At 34.2% G+C, this 23,868-nt stretch overlaps 2 protein-coding genes and 2 long non-coding RNA genes across 4 annotated transcripts; 2 read left to right on the top strand and 2 right to left on the bottom strand.

Annotated features, from left to right (window-relative positions):
- Positions 1–45: 45 nt before the first annotated feature.
- LOC113337344 (28S ribosomal protein S33, mitochondrial-like) lies at positions 46–4,115 on the bottom strand. Its single transcript, XM_026583037.1, has 3 exons — positions 3,890–4,115; positions 1,157–1,249; positions 46–276 (listed from the first exon to the last, which is right to left on the bottom strand). The coding sequence occupies exons 1-2, from the start codon at positions 4,099–4,101 to the stop codon at positions 1,159–1,161; spliced, it is 303 nt and encodes a 100-aa protein (XP_026438822.1). The 5' UTR covers positions 4,102–4,115; the 3' UTR covers positions 46–276; positions 1,157–1,158.
- Positions 4,116–5,777: 1,662 nt separating this feature from the next.
- On the bottom strand, positions 5,778–6,545 carry LOC113337383 (protein MAIN-LIKE 1-like). Its single transcript, XM_026583073.1, has one exon. The coding sequence runs from the start codon at positions 6,543–6,545 to the stop codon at positions 5,778–5,780; it is 768 nt and encodes a 255-aa protein (XP_026438858.1).
- A 4,993-nt stretch (positions 6,546–11,538) lies between these two features.
- LOC113337323 lies at positions 11,539–13,270 on the top strand. Its single transcript, XR_003354179.1, has 4 exons — positions 11,539–11,768; positions 11,858–11,915; positions 12,011–12,173; positions 13,179–13,270. It is a non-coding gene; the product is annotated as an uncharacterized LOC113337323 (long non-coding RNA).
- Positions 13,271–13,433: 163 nt separating this feature from the next.
- Positions 13,434–17,540, top strand: LOC113337322. Its single transcript, XR_003354178.1, has 7 exons — positions 13,434–13,501; positions 14,111–14,848; positions 15,509–15,566; positions 16,323–16,518; positions 16,846–16,981; positions 17,137–17,266; positions 17,417–17,540. It is a non-coding gene; the product is annotated as an uncharacterized LOC113337322 (long non-coding RNA).
- The last annotated feature ends 6,328 nt before the right edge of the window (positions 17,541–23,868 follow it).

Below are 23,868 nucleotides of genomic sequence, written 5' to 3'. Positions count from 1 at the left end.
AACCCATATATTTTTAGGCACCCCAATTAACAGCAGCCCTTATAAATCGAGCAAAAACCAAATTTTAGAAACTATGCACAAAGTCAATCTTTGCCAGACTAGTACAGATTTTATCCCCCATTGTCCTTGGCAGGGTAGAGGTCCATGTTGTCAAAAAATATATGACCCATAGAGTGCTGCTAATTATTTTGACAGCTCGGAGGAGAGCCTTGGGAATTACTTCTCCTAGATTGATTACTACTCACAAGGAACCACCTGGTCTGGCATTAGACTCGCCTGCATAATTGAAATAAATAAATAAAATACTTAGTACGTCAATGATTAACCTAGTTAAGCGTCTAATTCTGGCAAACTGGTAAACAGATGAAAAAAAAAATGCAACTCCAACAAAGCTTATTATGTAAGTAAGAAGACAAATGGTGGTCGATAGTGATGAGTGGAGTTTGATATCGCAGTTGGTGAGTTAGTATGAGATGCCAATGTTAGTATGAAACAGAGAGTTTGCGCAACAAATCTCCGTTAGTGTAAGCTAAGCCTTACATTAGTGTAAGCCAATCTGAATTATGGGAAATTTATGGCCTAATCATGCTCCAAAAACTAGCTTAAAGTTAATGTTAGACAGCATGAGCTTGTCCCATAAGGTGTCACTCCAACCAATGATGGAAAGGTTGGAGAGATGTGTGGCAAGCTTGACAAGGAATCTCTTCTAACCTCATACATAAAGAGTTTTTATGTTTTATCCATCATTCAAGTGCGAGGATATACAAGTAGATGACAAGGCATGCAACCTAATTACTTAGCTTTCTTCTTTTCTTCATACTTGATGTTGCTAAGCCTGTATACATGGTGGTATAATCTGTTCTCTCATGCATGGTATGTATACTACCTTTGATGCTGTTTTGTATGATGTGGAGTATGTTAATATTAGGGTTAAGATTGATTTCATCATAAGGTAAAGTTCATATGAAGTTTAGAACTAAAGCATGAAGATTGTGGAGCTGAAATTCCAACATCAAAACCTATCTGCATATATAAATAAACTAATAATGTTATTGTGACGACAGATGAGATTGTTGGATTTAAAACTTGTTTCAACAAATTTTAGCGCACTTAAATCCTCATGAAATGGCAGTTAAAAAGACACTTGTCAAATCACCTCTACTTGTTGCGTTTCAGAGCACGTCTTCCTTGACCTTTCTTAGGTGCAGCTTTTCCTCGTCGTTTCTGCATTTCAAGCTTTGATAATCGCCTACACAAATTTGCGTTAAAAGCCTGTCAGAAATTGCTGAACCAAAAATAAGAACACAAAATTGGTCAAAAAGACCAAAATCAACAATTCCTGACTGAAATAGATTCTTAGCTTTTGATATTGTTTACATAGCCAAACATCAGAAATATATTGTTTATATAGCCAATTTGGATATTTGGCCCAGGAAAATTAAAATAAAAAAATATGTTTTACCTAAAATACCCCTAACCTTCTAAACTCTTCTTTTCAAAGAGAATTTATTTCTCTTTTCAAAACCTCCCCGTCCCGAAAGAGCTCGTTTATTCCTCACCTGCAGAATTCGATCAAAGTTTCAGAGCTCGTGTCTTTTTCAGATCTGGTTGATCAATCATGGAGATTAATGATTGTTGAATAGTTTGTTGAATCGAAGTTTCAATTGGAGTTTCAACTGTTGAATCGAAATTTCATCTAATAGCGTCGAACGGTAAATTTCAATTGAAATAATTTTGATTTGGTTTTTGTCCAATTGAAGTTTCTCTGTCGATTTTGAAGTAATTTTTAGTTGTTGGTGATTTTTTATGAATTTGAAGATTAATCTTTGTTAATTTTGATTTTAGTTATTGATTTGGAATATCCAGGGTTTAGTTGATTATGTGACATTATTTGGGTTTGTCTCGAATCATGTTTTCTAGGGTTTAGTAATCTTATTTTCAATGCAATATACACAGATAATCAGTTATGCATAACAAGTTATGCAGATACTCTAAACAATGCATAACAAATCATGCAGTTAATTTTGGATCTGCATAACAAGCTACGCAGTTATGGTTGCTTTTACTGCATAAGCAGTTATGCATAATAAGCTACGCAGTTATGCATAGTTGCTTTTACTGCATAACCATTTATGCATAACAAGTTACGCAGTTATGCATAGCTGCTCTTACTGCATAAGCAGTTATGCATAACGTTATGCATAGCTGTTTTTACTGCATAACCAGTTATGCATAACAAGTTATGCAGATACTCTAAACAATGCATAACAAATCATGCAGTTAATTTTGGATCTGCATAACAAGCTACGCAGTTATGGTTTCTTTTACTGCATAAGCAGTTATGCATAATAAGCTACGCAGTTATGCATAGTTGCTTTTACTGCATAACCAGTTATGCATAACAAGTTACGCAGTTATGCATAGCTGCTCTTACTGCATAAGCAGTTATGCATAACGTTATGCATAGCTGTTTTTACTGCATAACCAGTTATGCATATACTCTAAACAATGCATAACAAATCATGCAGTTAATTTTAGATCTGCATAACAAGCTACGCAGTTATGGTTGTTTTTACTGCATAAGCAGTTATGCATAATAAGCTACCCAGTTATGCATAGTTGCTTTTACTGCATAACCAGTTATACATAACAAGTTACGCAGTTATGCATAGCTGCTCTTACTGCATAAGCAGTTATGCATAACGTTATGCATAACGTTATGCATAGCTGTTTTTACTGCATAACCAGTTATGCATAACAAGTTATGCAGATACTCTAAACAATGCATAACAAATCATGTAGTTAATTTTGGATCTGCCTAAAATGTTATGCAGGATAGATATGATTTTTTTAAATTTGATCTTTGTTGTTGTTGATTTGATATTTTAATTTTGAGTAAGAATTTTTTTTCTGAAGCAACATGCAGGATAGATATGCATAACAAGTAACATGCAGGATAGATAATAAGTTATGCAGTTCACCATGTTTGCTTTTACTGCATAACCAGTTATGCATAATAAGCTACGCATTTATGCATAGTTGCTTTTACTGCATAAGCATTTATGCATAATAAGCTACGCAGTTATGCATAGTTGCTTTTACTGCATAAGCAGTTATGCATAACAAGTATTGCAGGAAACTGATTTTCGGATGGTTTCTGATGAATTTGCTACTGTTGATGGTTAGGAGACGGTGGAGGAAATCGATTTCTGATGGTTTTTGGTTTAGGGAAACAGTGGAAGAATTTTTTCCTCTTCTAGTTTGTGAGAAGATGAAGAAGAAGGATGTTGGCGGTTTTCATCTGAAGAGAGAAGGAGAACGTGGTTTTGTTGAGGAGACGGAGAACGTCCAGTTACAAAAGGGTAATTGGGTCAGTTTCAATTAAAAAGTTGAACTGTCCATTTGACCCAGACGAAACTTCTACCAGTCCATACGGCCCAGAAAATTTATGTTTTTGACTATATAGCCCATTTCCTGAAATAAGAAGTACAATACATTAATGATACTCAATAAAGAAACAGAACATAAAATAAACTGTCAGTATAATCTGTAATTCTGGAACCAACAATCTAAACGAAAATAAGACGATTCTAGACACTCGACAGGTGATTATTGTATCTACCCTATTTTAATAGATACATTTTCTACCAAGATATATTATGATAAAAAAAAAAAAGGAAGGCAATAGATAGCAACTTCACAACTTCAATCTTGTAACTTATATATTAGACATATTTACATATCCCTCGACAGATAACCAAGTATTAACAGACTCGAAAGTCAAATGCACAACCACAGAATGGCAGGAATTTGCATATGCAACACAAGTTCAGCAGCAAAGATATTATCGATTAACATTAACTAGTAAAGAGATGGCTATGATGATTACGCTTTTTCTTCACGGGCCATGACAAGAGGATCATCCCTCTTGATATCATACGGGTACCATGCAGCCACCTTCTCACCAATAAGCTTTTTCCTAAGAATTTTGATACCAGATGGTTGTCCTGTTGGGTTCAGCACATGCCCAAATATCCGAGCTCGAGCTTCTGAAACCCCTTTTAATGCTGCCTCGGCTAACAATAACCTGAAGTTACTCATTCTACTACCAAAAAATGCTGCATAACACAGAATAAAATATGTAAGTGATTGATTTTTGCCTCTTGTTTTAGATTTTAGTACAACAAATGTAATAAATTCAACACTATTACAGGATAAATTACGATGAATGCGTGAAAATGTAGCATATAGTTAGAGGTTAAGACAGCTGAAAACCCCACAATCAACACCGGAGGTTAACATTTTAATGGAACAGTTAGAAATAGCATTGGGATACTAGTTTCAGAATTCTGAATTGAATTTCAAGCAACAACACTGAGATTCCGAGTAGAGCAGTAGTGCTGACACGTGCTACAGACATAAGGGCGAGAAGCACCAAGATGTGTCGGCTATGAATACCGATGTACATGCTCACTTCATTTTTATACATCAGGTTATCAACCACAATTAAGCACATACACAAGCACACTTGCTAGCGATAGAGTCACACACTAACATTTTATGGGCTAGATTAGAGGTGCTAGATTAGCACATAAGTGTTGCAATTCAAAAAAAATGTGTGGCAAAAAAGTTAACACTAGTTCTCTTTCCTACCAGTTGCTAGCATGTGAGCTAGCATGCTATAGAGTTACGCTGAATGATTCCGCACCAGCAAAATTACTTTTTGGCGGAACGAAACAGCGCACGGAAAAATATTCCAAGCATCTACGCTGAATGGTTCAGCGCCAAGCTCTAGCGCCGAATGGAAACGCGCCTCAAGCTAGCGCTACATCATTCAACGCTTGACCTTTTTTTTTACTTTTCACTCATTCAATATTTAAATTTTATATTGTTTTCATTCTTTGTTTTTCACACTCATGTTACACCACCAGACAGTTATATATTCATTTTTTGAATTTTGAAAAGTTTGACAATTTTTTGATTTGGCAAACTAAGAAATTTTTTGATTACATTCCAAAACAATGTTACAATGTTTTTTGAAATTAAAAATATATTTCTAAAAATTTAAAAAGTAAATTAAAATTAAAATCCTACTTCTAAAAATTTTAAAAGTACATTGAAATTGAAATCCTACTTCTAAAAATTTAAAAAGTACATTGAAATTGAAATCCTACTTCTAAATTAACTTCTAATTCAAACTTGAAAATGAACTTCTAATAACTAAAATATCACTCATAATTTAGGGGATTGGTTCTAAGCCATTACGAACCAAAATCTCGTTCCCCATTTCTTGTAAAGGGGTATCTGCAGTTCTTGTACTTCATTCAGATTTTGGCGTAGGATCTTCAAGTTGGATTCTCTTTGTTGGGTTTGTGCCAAGATTGTAGTGTTTTCCATATTAGTCTTAAGGTACTCTTCTTCGGTTTCATACTTTGCCACCCTTTGTGCTTGTGCATTTTCAAGAAGTTGTATGAGCTTGTCCATTTTATCATCCGCTCTCTCCGATGCTTTAGTCTCACGAGACTTTTTCTTTGCCTTATCTCTTCCGCCACTTCTAACATCATCCGTTTGTTCGAAATAACGTCTTCAACGCGATATGTCTGAGGTATCCGAACCTTGGGTAGATGGTGATCTTCCAAACCTTGCCATATCCTCCAAATATTCATCCATAGTTACCGGAGCGGAAGTATCAGGTTGAGTTGCTTGACTAGGTTGAGTTGCTTGACTATGTCCAACATCATTATTCAACTCTGGATTGTAATTTGGTTGATAGGTCTTCAGGAGATGGAAAACCAATACTCAAGTACCATAACCATGCCAGATAAATCCTTCCCATTCTCTGACCATCCATCAAGAAATTTATAGGTTTTACCTAAGGAATCTAAACCCCAATCATATTCCCCAACTTTATCCAAATCATCCAGCAATAAAACCCAACGTTTATCTACTCTTCCACTAGAACCCGCAATAAGAAAATGACCAAAACACCAAACAAAAAATGCTCTTGTCAATACATCTGCACATTCAACATTATTGGTATTTTCTTTACTTTTAATGTAGGTTCTCAAGATACCCAGGGATATTGTACTTTGCTTATTGTTCCAGTTATCAAATCCTTTGAAATTTTGAAAATAAAAATCATCCAAAGTGGCAACTATAAGCTCACCCAATACCGGCATAACTACTTGATTTTTCGTTGGGTCACCAACGGGAATTCCCATTAACATATACCAATCTAAAGGAAGGAGGCCAAGCTCAAATTCTCTAAAATGGAAGCTCTTGGTTTTTTTCCGCCATCTCTCAGCTATGGCTTCAACTAAACCTCTATCCGCATTGGAAAAGTTAAACTCAAAGACAGAAGAAAACCCACAATTATCACAGTATCTTTGCGCTATCGGATTATCTTTCACTACAATTTTGTATAACGTTTCAACCTCATTAAAACTTCCTCTAAAGTGTATAGTTCGACTATCACTCAAATTATTAGATACATGCCTATCTCCCTTTGACGAAACTATTTCCAAAGCATCTAAATGTTCTTCCATATTCATACTACAATCTTCCATATCCATACTACAATCAATAACATAACAAAAAAAGAATCAACCACATTTTATCATTTTCATCATAATCATACAAATTCACAATTTTATCAACCACATTTTATCATTTCATCATAATCATACGAATTATACAAATTTAGCTTCATCAAAAATACTACAAGTATCATTTTCACTATAATCATGTAATCTCTTCATCACAAATTTAGCTTCATTATACAAATTATCATTCAACTTCATCACAACTAATCAATTTAAACCCCAATATCAAATTTCATTCACAAAAATTCAAATTAAATCATACAATACTATAAATATCATCCAAATAACAAATACCAATCATCTAAACATATCAATTTCATCAACAAATTATGATCATTGGAAAAAAAAAAAAAAAAAAAACTAAAGTTTCACAATCTTACCCAAATCAATTTCGTGGAAGGATTTGCTCCAATCCAATCTCAAATGACTTCAAGGGTGTTGTTCTTCAAACCCACGGACCGATTCGTAACGAAAATCCCCATCCTGCTTGATCTACTACATGCATTTTGGAGGTTTTTCGGGTGGAAGAAATGAAATGAGGAAGAAGAAGAAGATCGAACTTCTGTTGGGTTTAGGTCGATTTATGAAACGAAAACCGTGCATCGTACGGCGCGGAATAATTACGCGCTTTGACTATGTAGACTGGTCAAGCGCGGGATTGATATGCGAAAGGTAGTAACGCTAAATGGTTCAGCTCTCCGTGCTGTTTTGTTTCAGCGACTAGCATGCTAGACTAGCACTCCCATAAGACTTAGGTGATTTTGCTAGCTGACGTGGATTGCTAATCTATGTGCTAGATTAGCACCCCATAAGACTTAGTCTCAGAGGTAGATTTTGTATATCAAAACCACTCTTAATATTTTACTTTTCAATTAAATATTTTACTTTCCAATTAAATTTATTTTCCATAATTTTCTCTCTCTACTTTTTTTTTACACTTTTATCTCCTCAAAATTCTAATTAAAAGGTCAAGTTCATCTTCTTCCTGTTTTGTCGATTTGATCTTAGTATGTTTCTTTCCTTTTCCTCTCCATTAATCATATAGAATTTCCACAGTCATTTTTCATAAATTTAAGATTGACGTTTGTAACATGCATTGTAACATGAGGAATTTGAGAACTGTTATTATAAAATGAAAAAAATCAACCCATATCACGGAAGGTACATGTCAAAAAAAAAAAAAAAAAAAAAAAAAAGATTTGCATACGAGGAAATTGAACCAATTTACTGCAGCTGGTTTTCATAATTTCTCTTTTTACTTTTTTTTTTAATTCTATAATTAGATTAAATCTCCTTAATAATCTCTACTTCTTTTCTCTCTCTAATCCTCCAAAAACAAAGAAGACGATGAACAGGACTTAATCAAACTCATTTCCTCTGGTAGCGTCAAATGATTTCTCTAATGATGCTCTTAACAACAGAAAATTATGGTTATAGAGCTATGGATGCCTATGATTAGACTTCAGAAGGAAAATTCCATGCATGGTTTCCTAGTATGCTGCGAAGATTAATCTATAGTTGGATTGAGATTAATTAGGAAGAATAATAGGAATCCAGATCATAGAAGTACGTAAAATCACAAGAGTACAGACAGTCTAATTATTGAGTTAATTTTTAACAAGTAGAAATTTTCTTATTAATTTGGGATCGAAATTAAGGTTCAATGAGAACAGTGAGGGATAATCTAAAGCATCTATTAAAATATTGCCTATTTTATTTTCAATCAGATGAATTTGATAATTGAATCATGGAAAAAGAAGATTTGAAAAAAATCAAGAAAAAAGATTTATTGGAGAATTAAAATGTACTGTGCACAACCTTTAATTCACTTCTCACGTTTTCGTCAAGATATCAGAGAGTTCAATTTAGCCGATCAAGAAAAAAGGAAGAAAAAAAAGTATCAGAGAGAATAATTATGGAGAGAGAAAAAATTAAAGAGAAAACAAGAAAACCGGAAACCAGTTTAGAATTTTGGACCAATCACATGAACCGGAACGTGCACCCCGATTTTAAGGGGTGCACAAGGTTGGACTCCTTTAGAGTTCTACTTTTTTCAGGGTTCAATGTGAGATGAAATTGTAAAAAAAAAACTGGCTCGTTAAATTAACAATAAGAAGAAATTGAGGTATTAATGTGAACAGTCAACACAGGGATTAATATAAGTTGTGATTATCATCGCTATGAGTTTGTTTTTTTGTACAATGAATTTACGACTATCAATATAATCTTCTTCTTTGAATTTATGATTATTGCGTGCAATGTGAACATGAAAATTAAGAATGATCCAATTGCATTTTTATGCACTTTTATTCTAGATTGCAGGAAAGTTACTGGGGGAATATTTTACTTACTCGACTGATGAGTCTTTTATAAAAAAAATGACTACAAGTATGTCTAAGATTTAGAGATAAAAGTCGGATTCCAAGAATTTGGTATATGTTGGTCAGTTTTTGTTTAAGTGAGAGTACTTTCTTAGTGAACACGCAGTATCCCTTAATTTTTGATGAACTTATAAAGAAATGTTGATGTACAAAACTTATTTAAAGATTTGGCATGGTTCCTCGCTGAGTATTACTCCTTACTTAATTAAGCAAGCTTTTCTAGGCTTAATATTAGTTCAATCATATTCTGGTTCATCTAAAAATTAAAATGTGATGTTGTTTTAAAGAGTGCGTCGATTAACCTTGAATAGGTGTTTCATATTCGAATCAATAGTCACGTCCTTTTTATTTACATTTTCTCGGATTAGAAGTCTAATCATATACTTAACCAGGATTTCGAAATCCTGGAATGAAGTCGTTGTTGAATTTGTAGGCATAAAGGCCAAAGCCTTTTGGACATCATTCTTTTAGTTAGTAAAAATTATCGCTAAAGTTGTTGAAAATTTATTTAGTTTACCCGAATCAAAACTAGAAAGGGTGACAAAATTCATCTTCGAAATTCGAAAAAACTGAAGTCCTTAAAGTCGTTGTACATAGTTTGTTTAATTTACTAGAATATTTTTTACTTCTCATTCATATACTTCTATCATCTCTTACTCTCTATATATTCACTTTTTTTGACAAAGATCCATTATACATGTTTATTTTATTTCAAGAAAAGATTTAAAGTGTTCATCATTCATTCATGGAGTTGATCAATTTTCTCCCTTCGAAAACCAAATACGACATCTTCGGTCTCTTTCTAACTGAATGTGCTAGAATTGTATTTTCAAAGTTGTTATCGGTTCGGATCTTCAACAATAACGATGCAGAGTTGAACAAGTTCATTATTCCAACTTGAAGAAACGAATAATTCAAGAAGTTGAAGAACCAAAGAAATCTAGCATGACGGATTCTGTAGTTGTGATCTTTTAGTCAGTATATATTAATAGTTTTGTCACTAAAATAGATAAAGGGGAAGATTGTTAGAGAATAGCTCGATCGAGCTCACAAGTGTTGTTATCTCAAGGTTGTTGTCAAATTTGGTTGATCAAAACAATATCTTGATTTCTCGTCTACATTAAGTTAGTCAAGTCTCGGATTAGGATAGAAGTGTATCGTTGAGTACCAAACATCACTACATTTTATCGTTTGAATGCGAAGATCAACCAAAGCTTTTGGAGAACATCGTCAACAAAAGGTACATTAAGACTGAACCACTTATTACTATGGTTTCACCTTTCTATCTACGATACAATGTCACATAACTAAATTGATTTCGAGTCAAGTTTATCTTGTTAATCGTTCACAAAATATGTTAACTATGTTTAGGAACGTTTGTTCATACTTGATGAATTTGGTTAAAAACAATTTATTGTTTATGACCTAAATTATGATTCAAAATTTAATCATTTAAAAATAGTCTGGAACAGTGATATGTGTCATTGATGTTATTCAAGAATGTTTCAAATTAACTATTATAGAGATATAAAACTATTGTAAATTTGGATACAGGATGGTATGCACCAGTTCACATACTGGGACAATTGTTATAAGTTCAGATCCACAGTACATGTACCCAATATACGTACCGACGTAGCTATAGTTGAGCATCCACTTTTTGGTACGCATACCAAGTATTTGTTAGAAGTTGTCGATGTTTTAGGAAGGTTCCAGAATTTTCTAGAATCATCTAGGTGTTTCCTTATTTTGGTATAGCTAGAGGTTTCCTTTTTTTAGTTAAACTTAAGGTTTCCTTTCTTAGTTATGTTTAGGTTTCCTAGTATAGCTCATATACTTGGAAGACAAGTTTGTAACCTATATAAATAGGTGTATAAGTCTTATGGAAATACACACAACAGACAACACAGTTTAGAGAAGAATTCTCACAATTAGAAAGTTTTAGGGTTTCGAGCGTTTGTTCATAGAGAATTAGTTTGGTGTTTGTGAACAGCAACCTGTTGCTCATAGTTGTGGTTTAATTCTCTGTAATTTGTTCTATAATAACACTACACCAAATTCCCGGATTCGTAACAGGAATTCGTAACGGCTGGCCGTTACAAAATTCTCGTTACAAATGGTCGTTTCAAAATATTTGTAACAGTCTTAAGCCGTTACTAATTTTCTAAAATGCGTACAAGCCATTACGAAATTTTTTATAACGCGTACTATTATAATTCCACCCAAGATGAATAACACCAGAGGATATTTCCTCCCATGCGTGTGTCAATCACATGCATGATTTTGAGGACATAACCCTAGTGAAATCGATATCGAGTTTCATTATTTTTTTTCTCTTTTCTCTTCTGCCTCTCTTCTCTTCCTCGCAGCAGATGAAACCCTAGTGAAATCTCTTGAATCTGTTCAATAATTGAACCCTAGTGAGTATTTTTAAATCTTCAATCATCAAACCCTAATGAATCAATGAAACCATATTAAGGGTTTTTTAATATGTTTTTTCGATTTTAGGGTTTCTTTTGGTTTTTAATTTTCAGGTGAGAGTGGTGGAGCTTTCATTTTCTCTGCAAAATATCGTCAGGAGAAAGCTAGGGTTTCAAAAATCAAATCAATCCTTAGCTTAGATTAGCTCAAGATTTAGAATCGTCCATATATGTTATGTAATGAGTTTGATTTAGGGTTCATCCTTGAATCAGTGAAGAAAACAATTATGGTTTTTTTCTTTGGGTGTTTTCGTGTTGAAGATGAGAACCAAAATCATCATATCATCTCTGATTCTTTCAACAAAGTGAGTAAATCGCCTTTACATCTCCGATTTTTTCATTTTTGTTTTCTGATTTTTTTGAGATTGTGAGAAACTTTTTTGTTTAATTGCAGAAAAATCCTTTGGTATCTAGGAATCGTCTAGTAGCGTTACTCTTATCTGAATCTCAAGGTGGTGACTCTGATTCTGATACTCTCTTTTGCACTTTTTTTGATTTTGATTCTGTCTTTTTCAATGTGTGACCTAATGTTTCTCAGATAGAACAGGTGTGGGTTGCAGCTGTAATGATAGAGGTGGATTTGTAGTTTGTCCTAATTCTGTTATGAAGAAGCTGAAGTATTGATTTGGGTTACAATGAATTATGTCTTAGATGAGGATGATTATGAGTTACTGCGGGATAACAATGTGGGATTTCACCGTCCTGCACCAGTGAGTATTCTTGTTCTTGACCTAGTGTTTGTTTATATCTTTGAATAGCTACTTAGGTTGAAGACAAAATTTGATGGTAATGTATTCTTGTTCTTGCTCTTGCTGTTTGATTTTGATTTATTTCCTTGTACATATTTTGATGGTAATGTATTCTTGTTATGTAGCTAACCGTGAGACAAGCCTAGTGGCTAAATGTCGCAGAGTATATGCTCATACTCATGATTATCACGTCTGTAGTGACACAAAATTGATGTTATAGGCTATTAATTAATCCATTTCGTTTTTACTTAAGTTAATAGCATTTCTTCTAGCTATATCATATGATTTGGGCTTATATAGAATTTTATCGTAGTAGCTAGGTGGCCTTAATAACTTAATTGGTTCCCGTGAGAAAGTGTTGTGCTGTAGACGTTTTAGACTAAAACTAAAATTAGTTTGTTCCACTTCTTTTGTTGATAAGTTTGAAAATGAATATATTCCAACACCTACCTAGATCAAGTGACACCTAACTGATGCATAAGGATCTTGTTTCACTATCATTTATAGAAGGAAAAAGAAAAGAGGAGAGTTACTGTTAGAGAAAAGGGGAAACGAAGAGTTGGTTAGGATTTGGATTCATTGAGGTAATTATCGATTTGATTTTGATTCCTAATTTCTTTTGTTCTTATTATTATTAGTTAGTGATGGTGATTTATTTTCATTGGAAAACTGTTTACAACCAGTTTCAGTAGATGGGTGAGATGATTTTTGTTGATGGGTCGTTTTAATTAGATAACAATTATGTATCAAAAATAGTGTTTTAGGGTATTTTTATACTGTCAGATCAACGATTTTGACCCTCCTGGGTTTCAAATTAGTTTAAATTTAATTTTATAAAGCCGAAGTGCTCAAATCAGCTTGTTAATGCTTGTTGTGTGTGGAAATGGAATTTAATTTTCGGTGATTGCTCTTAAATTTTTATGATTATCCACTGGGAAAGTTTGCTCACTTTGAATTCCCTTTTAGTTCCAGGTGATCCTTCTATAATTGGAAAAGAAACGTGCAAAGGAAAATTTTATATGTGGCTCGAGTGAGGTGTCCTAGTAACTTTCAAGCTGAGAGCACTTTTTTTTTGAGTTGTTTTCTTCCAATACTTGTAAGGTGATCCTTCTATACTTGTCCAATGGTTTTTTGTATGCAATTAGCTATTTTGTGCTTGGTGATCCTATATGCAGTCTCTATTCTTCATATCTCTTTCTTCATCTATCTCAACAAAGTTTCTGCAGGATGTGGTGCTTACATCGCCTGCAAGCAAGAGATGATGCAGCCAAATGCTAGCATAAAGACAGGTACATACTACATTTTTTTTAAGTTTTTACAGTTCCAATCTTGAAAACTTATTCGCCAAATTGGAAATTTGTACATACTAGCACTTTAAAGGAAACAGTTTAGAATGTATGGATGGGACCTAGATTGTACTATGTAAAGTATCGACTGATATTGGTTTGAGAACTAGTGCACTAGTAAATGGTTCCTGCATGGTGTTAGTAAAGGACCATTACCATGTCCCTAGTGACATGTCGGTAAATATCATGTCTATGACTAGATCATTTCATTCAAGCATGAACGGGAATTTGTTGCCACTGTTAAAGGAAGAACAGATTGATGAAGAAATTGAGTTCAAAGAGAAAAGAAGATGAGGTTGAATTCAAAGGTTTGTGCTAAAGGGTTCTGCTGGATTTGTTTTGAATCTCAGGGTATTTCTTTAATTCTTTTGATTATTATCTTTGTTTATGCTTTTGGCCTTTTTGGTAAACCCTAGTCTAATTTGTGATCATGGATTTGGATTTTAGGAGTCTAATTTAGTTAGTTAATACACAAAGTTTTAATGTATTTGAATTATTATGACAATAGTTTTGGAAATCGAATTGGTAGAGATGTTAATGTATGAAACACAGGTTCATGACAGAAAAGAAGATGGGTTATGTTGTTGCGGTAGAGATGGGAGCAATCAGCTAGTTATGGATGGGTCTGAGATGAAACAGATGGTGGTGACCATGGCAAGCTTCAATGGACTGTAATAGATGTATGTGTAGGATGCAGTTGCAGGTAGAAGCTTGTGTGTTTTGGGAGCAGAAGCTGATGCTGCTGGTAGAATGAGATGTTGCAGTATAGCTGAGATGAAATGAGTGGTTATTGGTGGGTTGCTGAATGCTGAGATGCTGCTGCTGCGAAGAATAACTTAAGGAAATGGTCGCAGTCATGATGAAGATGACTTGGAATCGCAGGTGCAAGCTGGAATGTGATGGCAGTTGTGGTTGATGCTGAACTCAAGTGCAGGAAATGGGTTGTGCAGGCATGAAGGGAAGGTGTCAGTAATACTGGAGGGCTGCGAATTGATGTCGGACTTGAATGTTACAGGGAAGTAATGATGTTGGTGTTGATGCCGTTGCTGTTAAGGCACTCAGATGCGAGCTGATGCTGATTGATTTGTGTTTGCTAATCATGATTTATCTTTTCCTCCTGCTTACTTGATGACCTTAATCGAACCGCTATAAAATTTTGTTTACATAATTTAATTTTTTAATCGCGTTACTTAACATTTTGATGTTGTTTTATGCTGCAGTTCTGCTGGCTTTAGTTTTTGCTCACACTGAAAAATACCCAGATGAGCCACCACTTCTGCACGTGAAAAGGTTGGTATAACATACATATAAAGACCGGTCCTGTAGTATGTTGCCTCATGTTCGTGTTTCATAGTCAAACACCCTGATGTTGCTGATTATGGTCTGTTGAAATACCATTCACTATTTACGTCGGCCATGTATATTTAAGATACCTTTAGGATCTCGGGCATGTCATTGTGGTTATTCTTGCATATTGTGCTAATGCCTTGGTAAAATGACGGACAAATGGTTTTATTGGTTAATTTGCTTGATTATATTATGTTGGCGGCTACCTTTTTGTTGGGCCAAATCCCAAATTGACCTGATGTTCACTTAATTATTCACTCCTTACTGAAAATATTCATACTCACTCACCTACTAGCAAACTATAAGAGCTTTTTTGCATGCAAGTTATGGATTCTTTTTCTTTCTTTTTTTAAGTTCTGTAAGTATTATCTGACCATCCAGTTAGTCATCAATTGTATATCTCTACCCAATTGCTCAACTTGTATGGTAAATTATCCGGTCTACCTGATATACCCATGTTCAACATACTAAATATTCTCAAGTACTTCTCAGTCGTGACCCCCATCTTGGCTATCCTTCTTGTATTTATTTTTTTGGCTTCTTATTATCCCCCTACCTAGACTGGTTCAAGCAACTACGCTATTCTGGGTTTATTTTATGCAGTTTAAAAGGAATATCGTTAGAGCATCTCCAGGCGTTAAAACAAAAGCTTGATGAGGAGGTAAATCCGTGTATTTTCTAACGCTAATCCTTACCAAAATTATATTGTAAAGAAACAAATGTTCTTAATGCCCTTAATTGTTTCTGATAGAAATTCTGACCTTCATGGTTTACTTGATTAACCTGAAGCCTAGAACCAGTTTCTATAAAAAAAAACAAATGATTTAGGTTCTCAATATCTCGATCCTGATAATTTTCTTCTATTATTTCTCTTTTATTTTCATATTTGCTGAAGCTGATTTTATTTATTTATAATGTCGTATTATGTGACTAAATCTATTTGATCATGCTTATATGTCCTTATAATTAGATGTTAGGACACTTATGCTTACATTGTTCTCCTATATTTTGTGAATGTAACTTACTAGGAAAAATATTGCTTCACGTGCTTCTTAGTAAAATTATAACTGACATGAATGTTCCAACTATTTAATATACTCCAGCTGAAATAAATATATTTGCATCATCAGTCTTTTGCTGTGTTGATCTTCTATCAAAAGCAACTGCAGTTAAAAATGTTTGACCCACTTTTGTTTTATTTTAGGCATCCGAAAATCTTGGCATGTTTATGAATCTGAACTGATGTGTGTCATATACCAAGTGGTAGCTCTATATAGGGTGTGGATATTCTTGCTATTTCATTTTTGTATGATCTACAATGTTGAGAGTCTGTGACCTCTCTGTATGTTCAGTTTTTTATGCTTGTACATTTCATAAACTTGGTAGCCTTATAGATTTTCTGGTTTGTTTCATGTAGTATGGGTTGGGCATTATGAACTTAAAGTGAGGGATTATGAAGAACGTGATGAAGAATTCTTGGCAACTAGTGTTTGAGAAGTATCTGCAAGCTTTGAGTAAGTGAGTTGTTTGTTGTGATGATGGAAGGAGGTAGCTGAAATAAGTGCTTGCTTGAGCATTTGCAGATGAGAAGGACCAGAAGATTATATTCATCGGTTAGTGTTTTTTTTTAAATCCTGCTCCTTTATATAAAGAATTGGCTAAAATTGCACATGCCCACTTTTACTTATCAATATGTATGACTGCAATGCATAAATTTTAAGTCATGAGATCTGTATATTTTGTTCCCACTTTAGGGAAGAATTCTTGCAATCAGTGTTTTTATTTTGTCCTTCAGTCATAAAATGATTAAATAGTGTTTTTCTTCAAATCTCTGGTGTGGTAGCAGTAGTGTTTTTCAATATTGGGATGGCAATTGTGTATGCATTGACTTAGGTACGCTTGAATAGTTTGGGTAAGTTTTTTGTATTCTATCATTTCAGAGCATAGACGGGATGCATCTAGAGCAGAGGATACTTTTACTCTATCGCAAGGCAGTGAGCTAGTTGGCATGCTTAAAGACTGGAATGAGGAAGTTCAGTCGTGTTGCGAGTTTCCCCACACTTCACCTCAAGAAAGGTACATTGTATAGTTAATATTTTTGTTCAATTTAGTCGATCAAATTCTTGTTGTTTGCTCATTTACGTCATTGTTCAATTACTCTTTTGATTGTTATTGAATTGCAGCAGTTGGCAGTCTATGTATCACTAACAAGTATGATGATGATGTTGCAGGATCTTGCGTGATAGGGCTCTCTATAAGGTGACTTCTGATTTTGTCAACGTTGCAAATTAGTGGTGCTGTTGGATTTATAAGCAGATGTGTACCTCCCATTAATCCAACTAATCTAGAGTGTTTTCACATGTGAGTGGTGAAACAGAATCGCATACCATGTCTCCTTATATTCATTAGGTTGCCAGGAATTGATAACACTGCTTTGTATACTTTAATAATGGTATCTCATTAATGAGAATCTGGTGTTTATGGTTTGACCAAATGTTTGGTTTGATATAGGTATCCCTATGGTCATGAGGAACTTGATGTCTGTGAAGACATTGATCAGGTAACTGCTTACGACTTCAGTAAACTTTGAAGGCTATTTTCTGCTGTATGGATAACATCATCTTTTAACCAGGTCTTTAATTCTCTTCATTGCCTTGTATTCCATGGGTTTTTTCCTTCAATCATGCCCATTTACACTTCTTTGAATACATTCTAATGTAAGTTATTGTTGTTTGCAGGAAGTAATTAGGTGTTGAAGTGTTCGCGCTGCGAAGTGTTGTAGCTGCGATTATAGGTATATAGTTTTCTTAGGTACAAAATATGTTCTTGATCTTTGTATTACACAGATTTTGTATTCACTTAGGACATAGGAATGAACTTATAGTGATATAAGTGAACATGAACTGAACTTAGGAAGTTTCTATTCCATAGATTTTGGTACTTAAAGAATTTTTTTTCCTTTTTGGTATAAATCGAATGAGTATTGATGTGAATTGAATGAATGTTGATGTGAATTGATTGAAGGATCTATTGTTGAATGTGGATGATGAACGGATTAAAAGGAGTATGCAGGATATTTGGAATTTCGGCTTATTTCTGGAAGAGATGAACTACCAGTCATATTGGCCAGGTCAAAATTAGTCAGTGTTGACTGATTTTGACCAGGTCAATATTGACTGGCAGTAAATATTTTCCTGTTACAAAAATATTCGTAACGGCTAAAAACTGTTAAAATATGCCAAGTAGTAACGACTCTAAGCTGTTACAATATGCCATGTAGTAACGACTCACCAGCGTTACGACATCTTTGTTACAAATAAAATTCGTAACGGATAAAAGTTGTTACCACGTGGAAATTTTGTAACGGCTCACACCTGTTCGAGGGCCGTTACAACCCAAATTTCATAACGGCCAGAAAGCCGTTAAGAAAATTTGTAACACCTCTTTTGCAACATGTTAAAACCGTTACAACCCATTTTGTAACGGCTCTGTGTTGTTACTAATCTCAGAATTTGGTGTAGTGTAAGTGTTGATCGTAGTCGTTTGTGGACGTAGACACATTTCCGAACCACGTTAAATCTTGTGTGTTTCTTGTTTCGTTTAGTGCATCTTATTTTTTGTTTTATTTAGTTCCACATGTTCCAAAGAACTAGTGTCTTGTGAAGAGGTTAATTTTAAGGTCTTAATCCTAACAAGTGGTGCGGTGAGCGTGGAGAGGATCATAGTTAGAAGTGAAGATGCCTGGTTCTACGTCAAGTGGATTTCGAAGGTGCATGGATTTGATATTATCAAGTTCAACGGGAAGAATAATTTCACATCATGGTAAACTGATGTAAAATATATTCTTGTTAGTAAGAAACAAATCAAAGCTATTAAGGACAAACCAGCATCGTTGCCAGAGGATTGGAGAGATGAGAAGTGGGATGACCTTGTTTTGGAGGCATGTTCAACTATTCGTTTATGTTTTTCAAGGGAAATCACTCATAACTTTTCTGAGTGAAACCTATGCAAAGGCATTGTGGGATAAGTTAGAGAAGATTTACTTGAAAAAGGATTTGGCTTCAGAACTTTACTTGAAGCGCAGACTTCATGCCTTTCGGAAGTCTTCGGGTAATTAGTCTATGGTTGATCATATTAATAAGTTTAATAAGATCTGTTCTGATTTGTGAAGAGACAAGGGTACCCACATATACCTCAATCTAAAACTTTTCCACCTATAAGTCATTTATCCGAAAGTGATTGTCTATGGACTAAGTCGAGACAATACAACTAATCGGTTCACACTTCGTGTGATCGTATATGGAATCGAGATCGAGACAATACAACAACGAAGTATGTTTACTTGATAAATGGTTCGGACTTAACTAAACACAATAGGATTACTATCAAGTAAATAGGAATTAACGTTTTTTTATTTTACTTCTAATTATAATAAAAACAATTATAACTGCAGAAATAGAAAAGTAAAAGACACGACAAGATTTTGTTAACGAGGAAACCGCAAATGCAGAAAAACCCCGAGACCTTATCCAGAATTTAATACTCTCTTGATTAAGCCGCTATACAAAATCAAACCAAATTCGTATAGTTGAGACCAAGCAACTAAACCTATAGTCACCTAGTTCCGTCTGTATTCCCAAGCCTCCAACCTGTAATAAGTCACGTACTTGGAAAAATTCCTTTGGTTCATATTCCAAACAGTAAAGGAACAACAAATTTGTTTGGTAACAACTATTTTCAACCAAGTGATATGAGTTCGACAAAAGTCTCTTCCGTTTATCCCAATAAACTCCTTTTTTAGGTCCTTAGATATATCTAATAACAACTACCAAAGTAATTTTCAAGATTTTGAAATCAATACTTTGAATCACAAAGAATTTTATTGATGCCGATCTACTCAAATATCAACCAATCTACCACAAGGATAAGCCGATTATAGTTGTATGCTCTTTAACCGAAACAAGTATTGTGCACATCAAAGATTATGAACCCAAATCAGAAATCTTCTTCGTATTCAAATCTTCTAGATCTTCAATAAACACCTGCACACAATCAATTTGAATCTCTTGTGATCAATTACACACAGAACATAGTCTGTTATAATGGATTATCACAAGACGTCTTTAGATCTACAAACAGTGAAAAGACGAGGGTACACTAATACACCTCAATCTAAAAGTTTTCCACCTATAAGTCCTTTCTGTGAAAGTTATTTTTTATGGACCGAGTCGAGACAATACAAAAAATCGGTTCACACTTCATATGATCGTATATGTATACGAGATCGAGAGAATAAAACAACGAAGTATGTTTACTTGATAAAAGGTTCGGACTTAACCAAACACAATATCATTAATTATCAAGTAAATAGGGATTAATGTTTGTTTAATTTACTTTAAATCATAATAACAACAATTATAATTGCAGAAAACAAAAGTAAATCACACGACAAGATTTTGTTAACGAGGAAACCGCAAATGCAGAAAAATCCTGGGGTCTTGTCCAGAATTGAATACTCTCAGGATTAAGCCGCTATAAAAAATCAAACCAACTTCGTATAGTTGAGACAAAACAACTAAACCTATAGTTCACCTAGTTCCGTCTGCATTCCCACGCCTCCGGCCTGTAATAAGTCAAGTACTTGGGACAATTCCTTTGGTTCGTATTCAAAACAGTAAAGGAACAACAAATCTGTTTGTTATCAACTCTTTTCAACCAAGTGATTAGTTCGACAAAAGGCTCTTCTGTTTATCTCAATAAACTCCTTTTCCAGGTTCTTAGATCTATCTCATCATCAACTACCAAAGTAATTGTTACAATCGATAATTTTAATCACAAAGAACTGTATTGATTCCTATCTACACAACCAATCAATCTAATCTACCACAAGGATAAACCGATTATAGTTTGATCCTCTTTTACCGAAACATGTATTTTTCACACCAAAGATTATGAACCCAAATCAATAATCTTCGAATATTCTTAGATCTTCAATAAACACCTGCACACAATCAACTTGAATCTCTTGTGATCAATCACAAGACGTCTTTAGATCTACAAACAGTCTAAAGATCCCTGTCGAAACTTCGATCTAGTTTGAGTGAATCTTATATCTGAAGAGAATATTCTCAAGAATAAACAAACTAGGTGCAATCAAAGTTCAACCACCGTTAGTCAACCAAATCAACCGAAAACAAAAGATAAACCGCAATTATCTAGTTTCCCACCAACGGTACTAATAGAGCTTCTCAATCCCAAAGAAGTCTTTAAACTGAGCGTCCGTAAGAGATTTCACCTAATTAGGTTACTCTCCTCTCCGAATAGGCGCCTTCTTCAGTAACAACACAACTGAGATAGTTTGCTGTCTCTGAGGATTCGTTTGCTCGAAATGCAAACTTTCATATTTATAGACCAAGGAAGTTTGGACACCAAGGATTTTCCAAAAACGAAAATATTCTCAAGATATGCAATATATTCCAAATTCGGTTTTCATAATTCCTGGAAATACTTTGTCCAATTATTGACCGAAAATCTCTTAGAAAATCTCCAACTAGCAAATGCACATTACTAATTTTTCTTTTCCAAAAATAAAATTAAAAAACTTAAATAAAATATTCTCAATTTATTTTATGCGATCCGAGATTTTATTCCTTTATCTATTAAGGAATAACTTTGCACAATAAAAGATTAGCGTTACTACACATGTTCAAAGTATGTCGACATCTTTACTTTGTAAGTCCTCTTTCATACTTACAATCTTGAAACCGATTTTCCACACTTCCAAAAAGTTTAAAATTGGTTCATCTGACTTTCAAGAACTACGTGATTGATCAAGAACACTCAATCACAAATCATATATCTCATGTTTCTACCAAAACAAGTTTCGGTTCCACCTCCATGTGAGTACTTTCCATAGTCACGCTAGTTACTAAAATTCGGTTAACTATGTACTAGGATCGGTTCCCACATATATATGGTATCTAACTTGTACTTGTTGCACATGTCCATAGGATCGGTTCCTCTTTCTGCTAAAAACTTGTTGCACCTGATACAAGGATCGATTCCCTTTTGTGATAGGTTGCACCTCTTAATAGGATTGGTTCCCCTTTACCGAGAGTCGGTCATACCAATAACAAGTTCATGAATTTATTTCCTTAAAACAAATGTAAAACATTGTTTCCTAGGATGAAATCTTCACCTTATACCCATACATAATCACAATAACATTTAAACTATTATATCGATGTCTTATTGATACGTATTGATCTTTGTACCTTGGTGATAGAGACGGAATTCAGAATAATAATAGACGGAAACTATAAAACATAACACGCTAGAAACCAGATTCGAAGAAAATATCTTCTCTAGATTATAAGCAAGAAAACTATTATAATTCTCTCTTTGTTACGCTCACAATCTCCCTGAACAGTAAATAATACGTAACTTTTTTGCTAAGCTTTGTTTTGCAATAATTAATTGCCTCACAAACTTCTCTCTAGTCTAGTTTGTATCACAAACCACACTATCTAGATCTAGGTTTTTCTGTATCACAAACTACACTATAGATGTCTTAGCTATGAGCTAAACATCTCTATTTATAGCTTTAATGGTTTCCCAAACCTTATAGGAATTTATTTCCTTATCTAAGAATAATTCCTTTTCTAGGTATATTACCTTGTCTAGGAATAATTCCTTTTCTAGGTATATATTTCCTTATCTAGAAATATTACCTTGTCTAGGAAACATTTTTTTTCTAGGTATATTTCCTTATCTAACAATACTTCATAAAATATCAGTATTCCTTCATTAAATTACAATTCTATCCTCAATCCTACTTGAGGATCAGTAGTTCCCGGAGAGAGGAAGATACACATGTATCATGCGCCCCCACTCAAGAACTTGAACTCCTGTGAAAGTTAGATTTGGAGGTTAGGGAACCCGAGAATTCCTTTATCCATGCTGAACCATCTCTCCTTGCTGGGAACTTGACTTCGATTTCCAATTAGAAAAGCGTCCTTATCTTCTGTCTTTTCTTAGTCTCTATTCGCTCCGTAATGCAATCTTCTTTGAGTGGTTCTTCTCTATCAAACCACAAGTCTTCCACATGTGGCAAGATTATATTTTCAGCTCCGCCATTATCTCGTAATGGTGGTTCAAACATATTTAACCTTCCTAGGTTGTAATCTTGTTGTTTGGCTTGGGTTTTCAAACAAACACTACTCGGATTTTCATTAAGAGAGCGGATAAGGAAAATGAATATTTTACTAGCATTCACCAACCGTTTTTCCTGAGTGTCTTTAATTAAGCTAGCTCCCTCAAGATGAGAGTCTACAGCTCGTATTACAAAAGCTTTCCCATCTTTGGTAAAAGTATACTTCTGGTTCCTCCTATGTAAAATCGCATCTCGATCCCACAAGTAAGGACTACCAAGAACAACCTGACAAACATCTAATGGAACCACATAACACGTAACCTCATCAATGTATGACTCATCAAAAGCAAACTTGAACGTACACTGCTATGCAACCTGTCACTAGTGGAAAACAACTGTTTTAAGATAGTCTGAAAGTGTCGTTTTAGCTTGTTATAAGACACTTTCAGATTGCCGCTGAAAGTGCCGTAGATTCAATGTATTTTTCTGGAATGACACTTTCTAGTTTCCCCTGAATTACGATGCTTTTAAAGCGCCGCTAAGAACGACATTTGTATCACTTCATATATTTAATTTATTTTAATACTAAAAGTATGTCAGATCTGGCTGGATGAGGTTATTCTGACTGGGCTGAAACAATTGATTGAAATTCAAATTACATAGAATATCAAATTAGATTAAAATCCAATTAACAATTTAATATTAAAATACTAAAATTCAAATTCCATATAATACAATACAGCTCCATTACATTGAAATGTACTCATACATTTAGTCCAAACTCTAAAAAAAAAGATTCAGTTACAACTTA

The sequence above is a fragment of the Papaver somniferum genome, unplaced genomic scaffold (genome assembly GCF_003573695.1).
Source record: "Papaver somniferum cultivar HN1 unplaced genomic scaffold, ASM357369v1 unplaced-scaffold_16, whole genome shotgun sequence".
NCBI lineage: Eukaryota > Viridiplantae > Streptophyta > Magnoliopsida > Ranunculales > Papaveraceae > Papaver > Papaver somniferum.
Note: the sequence above shows the minus strand (reverse complement) of the source record. Positions and strands in the feature narration are given on the sequence as shown.

What these genes read in the sequence shown, in the direction of transcription:
- LOC113337344 (XM_026583037.1), bottom strand. Translation starts at nt 4,101, where the DNA reads ATGAGTAACTTCAGGTTATTGTTAGCCGAGGCAGCATTAAAAGGGGTT. An exon ending in ATGGCCCGTGAAGAAAAAGC is followed by an intron (nt 1,250 to 3,889) that starts GTAATCATCATA and finishes AAATTTGTGTAG; the next exon opens with GCGATTATCAAAGCTTGAAA.
- LOC113337383 (XM_026583073.1), bottom strand. Translation starts at nt 6,545, where the DNA reads ATGGAAGAACATTTAGATGCTTTGGAAATAGTTTCGTCAAAGGGAGAT.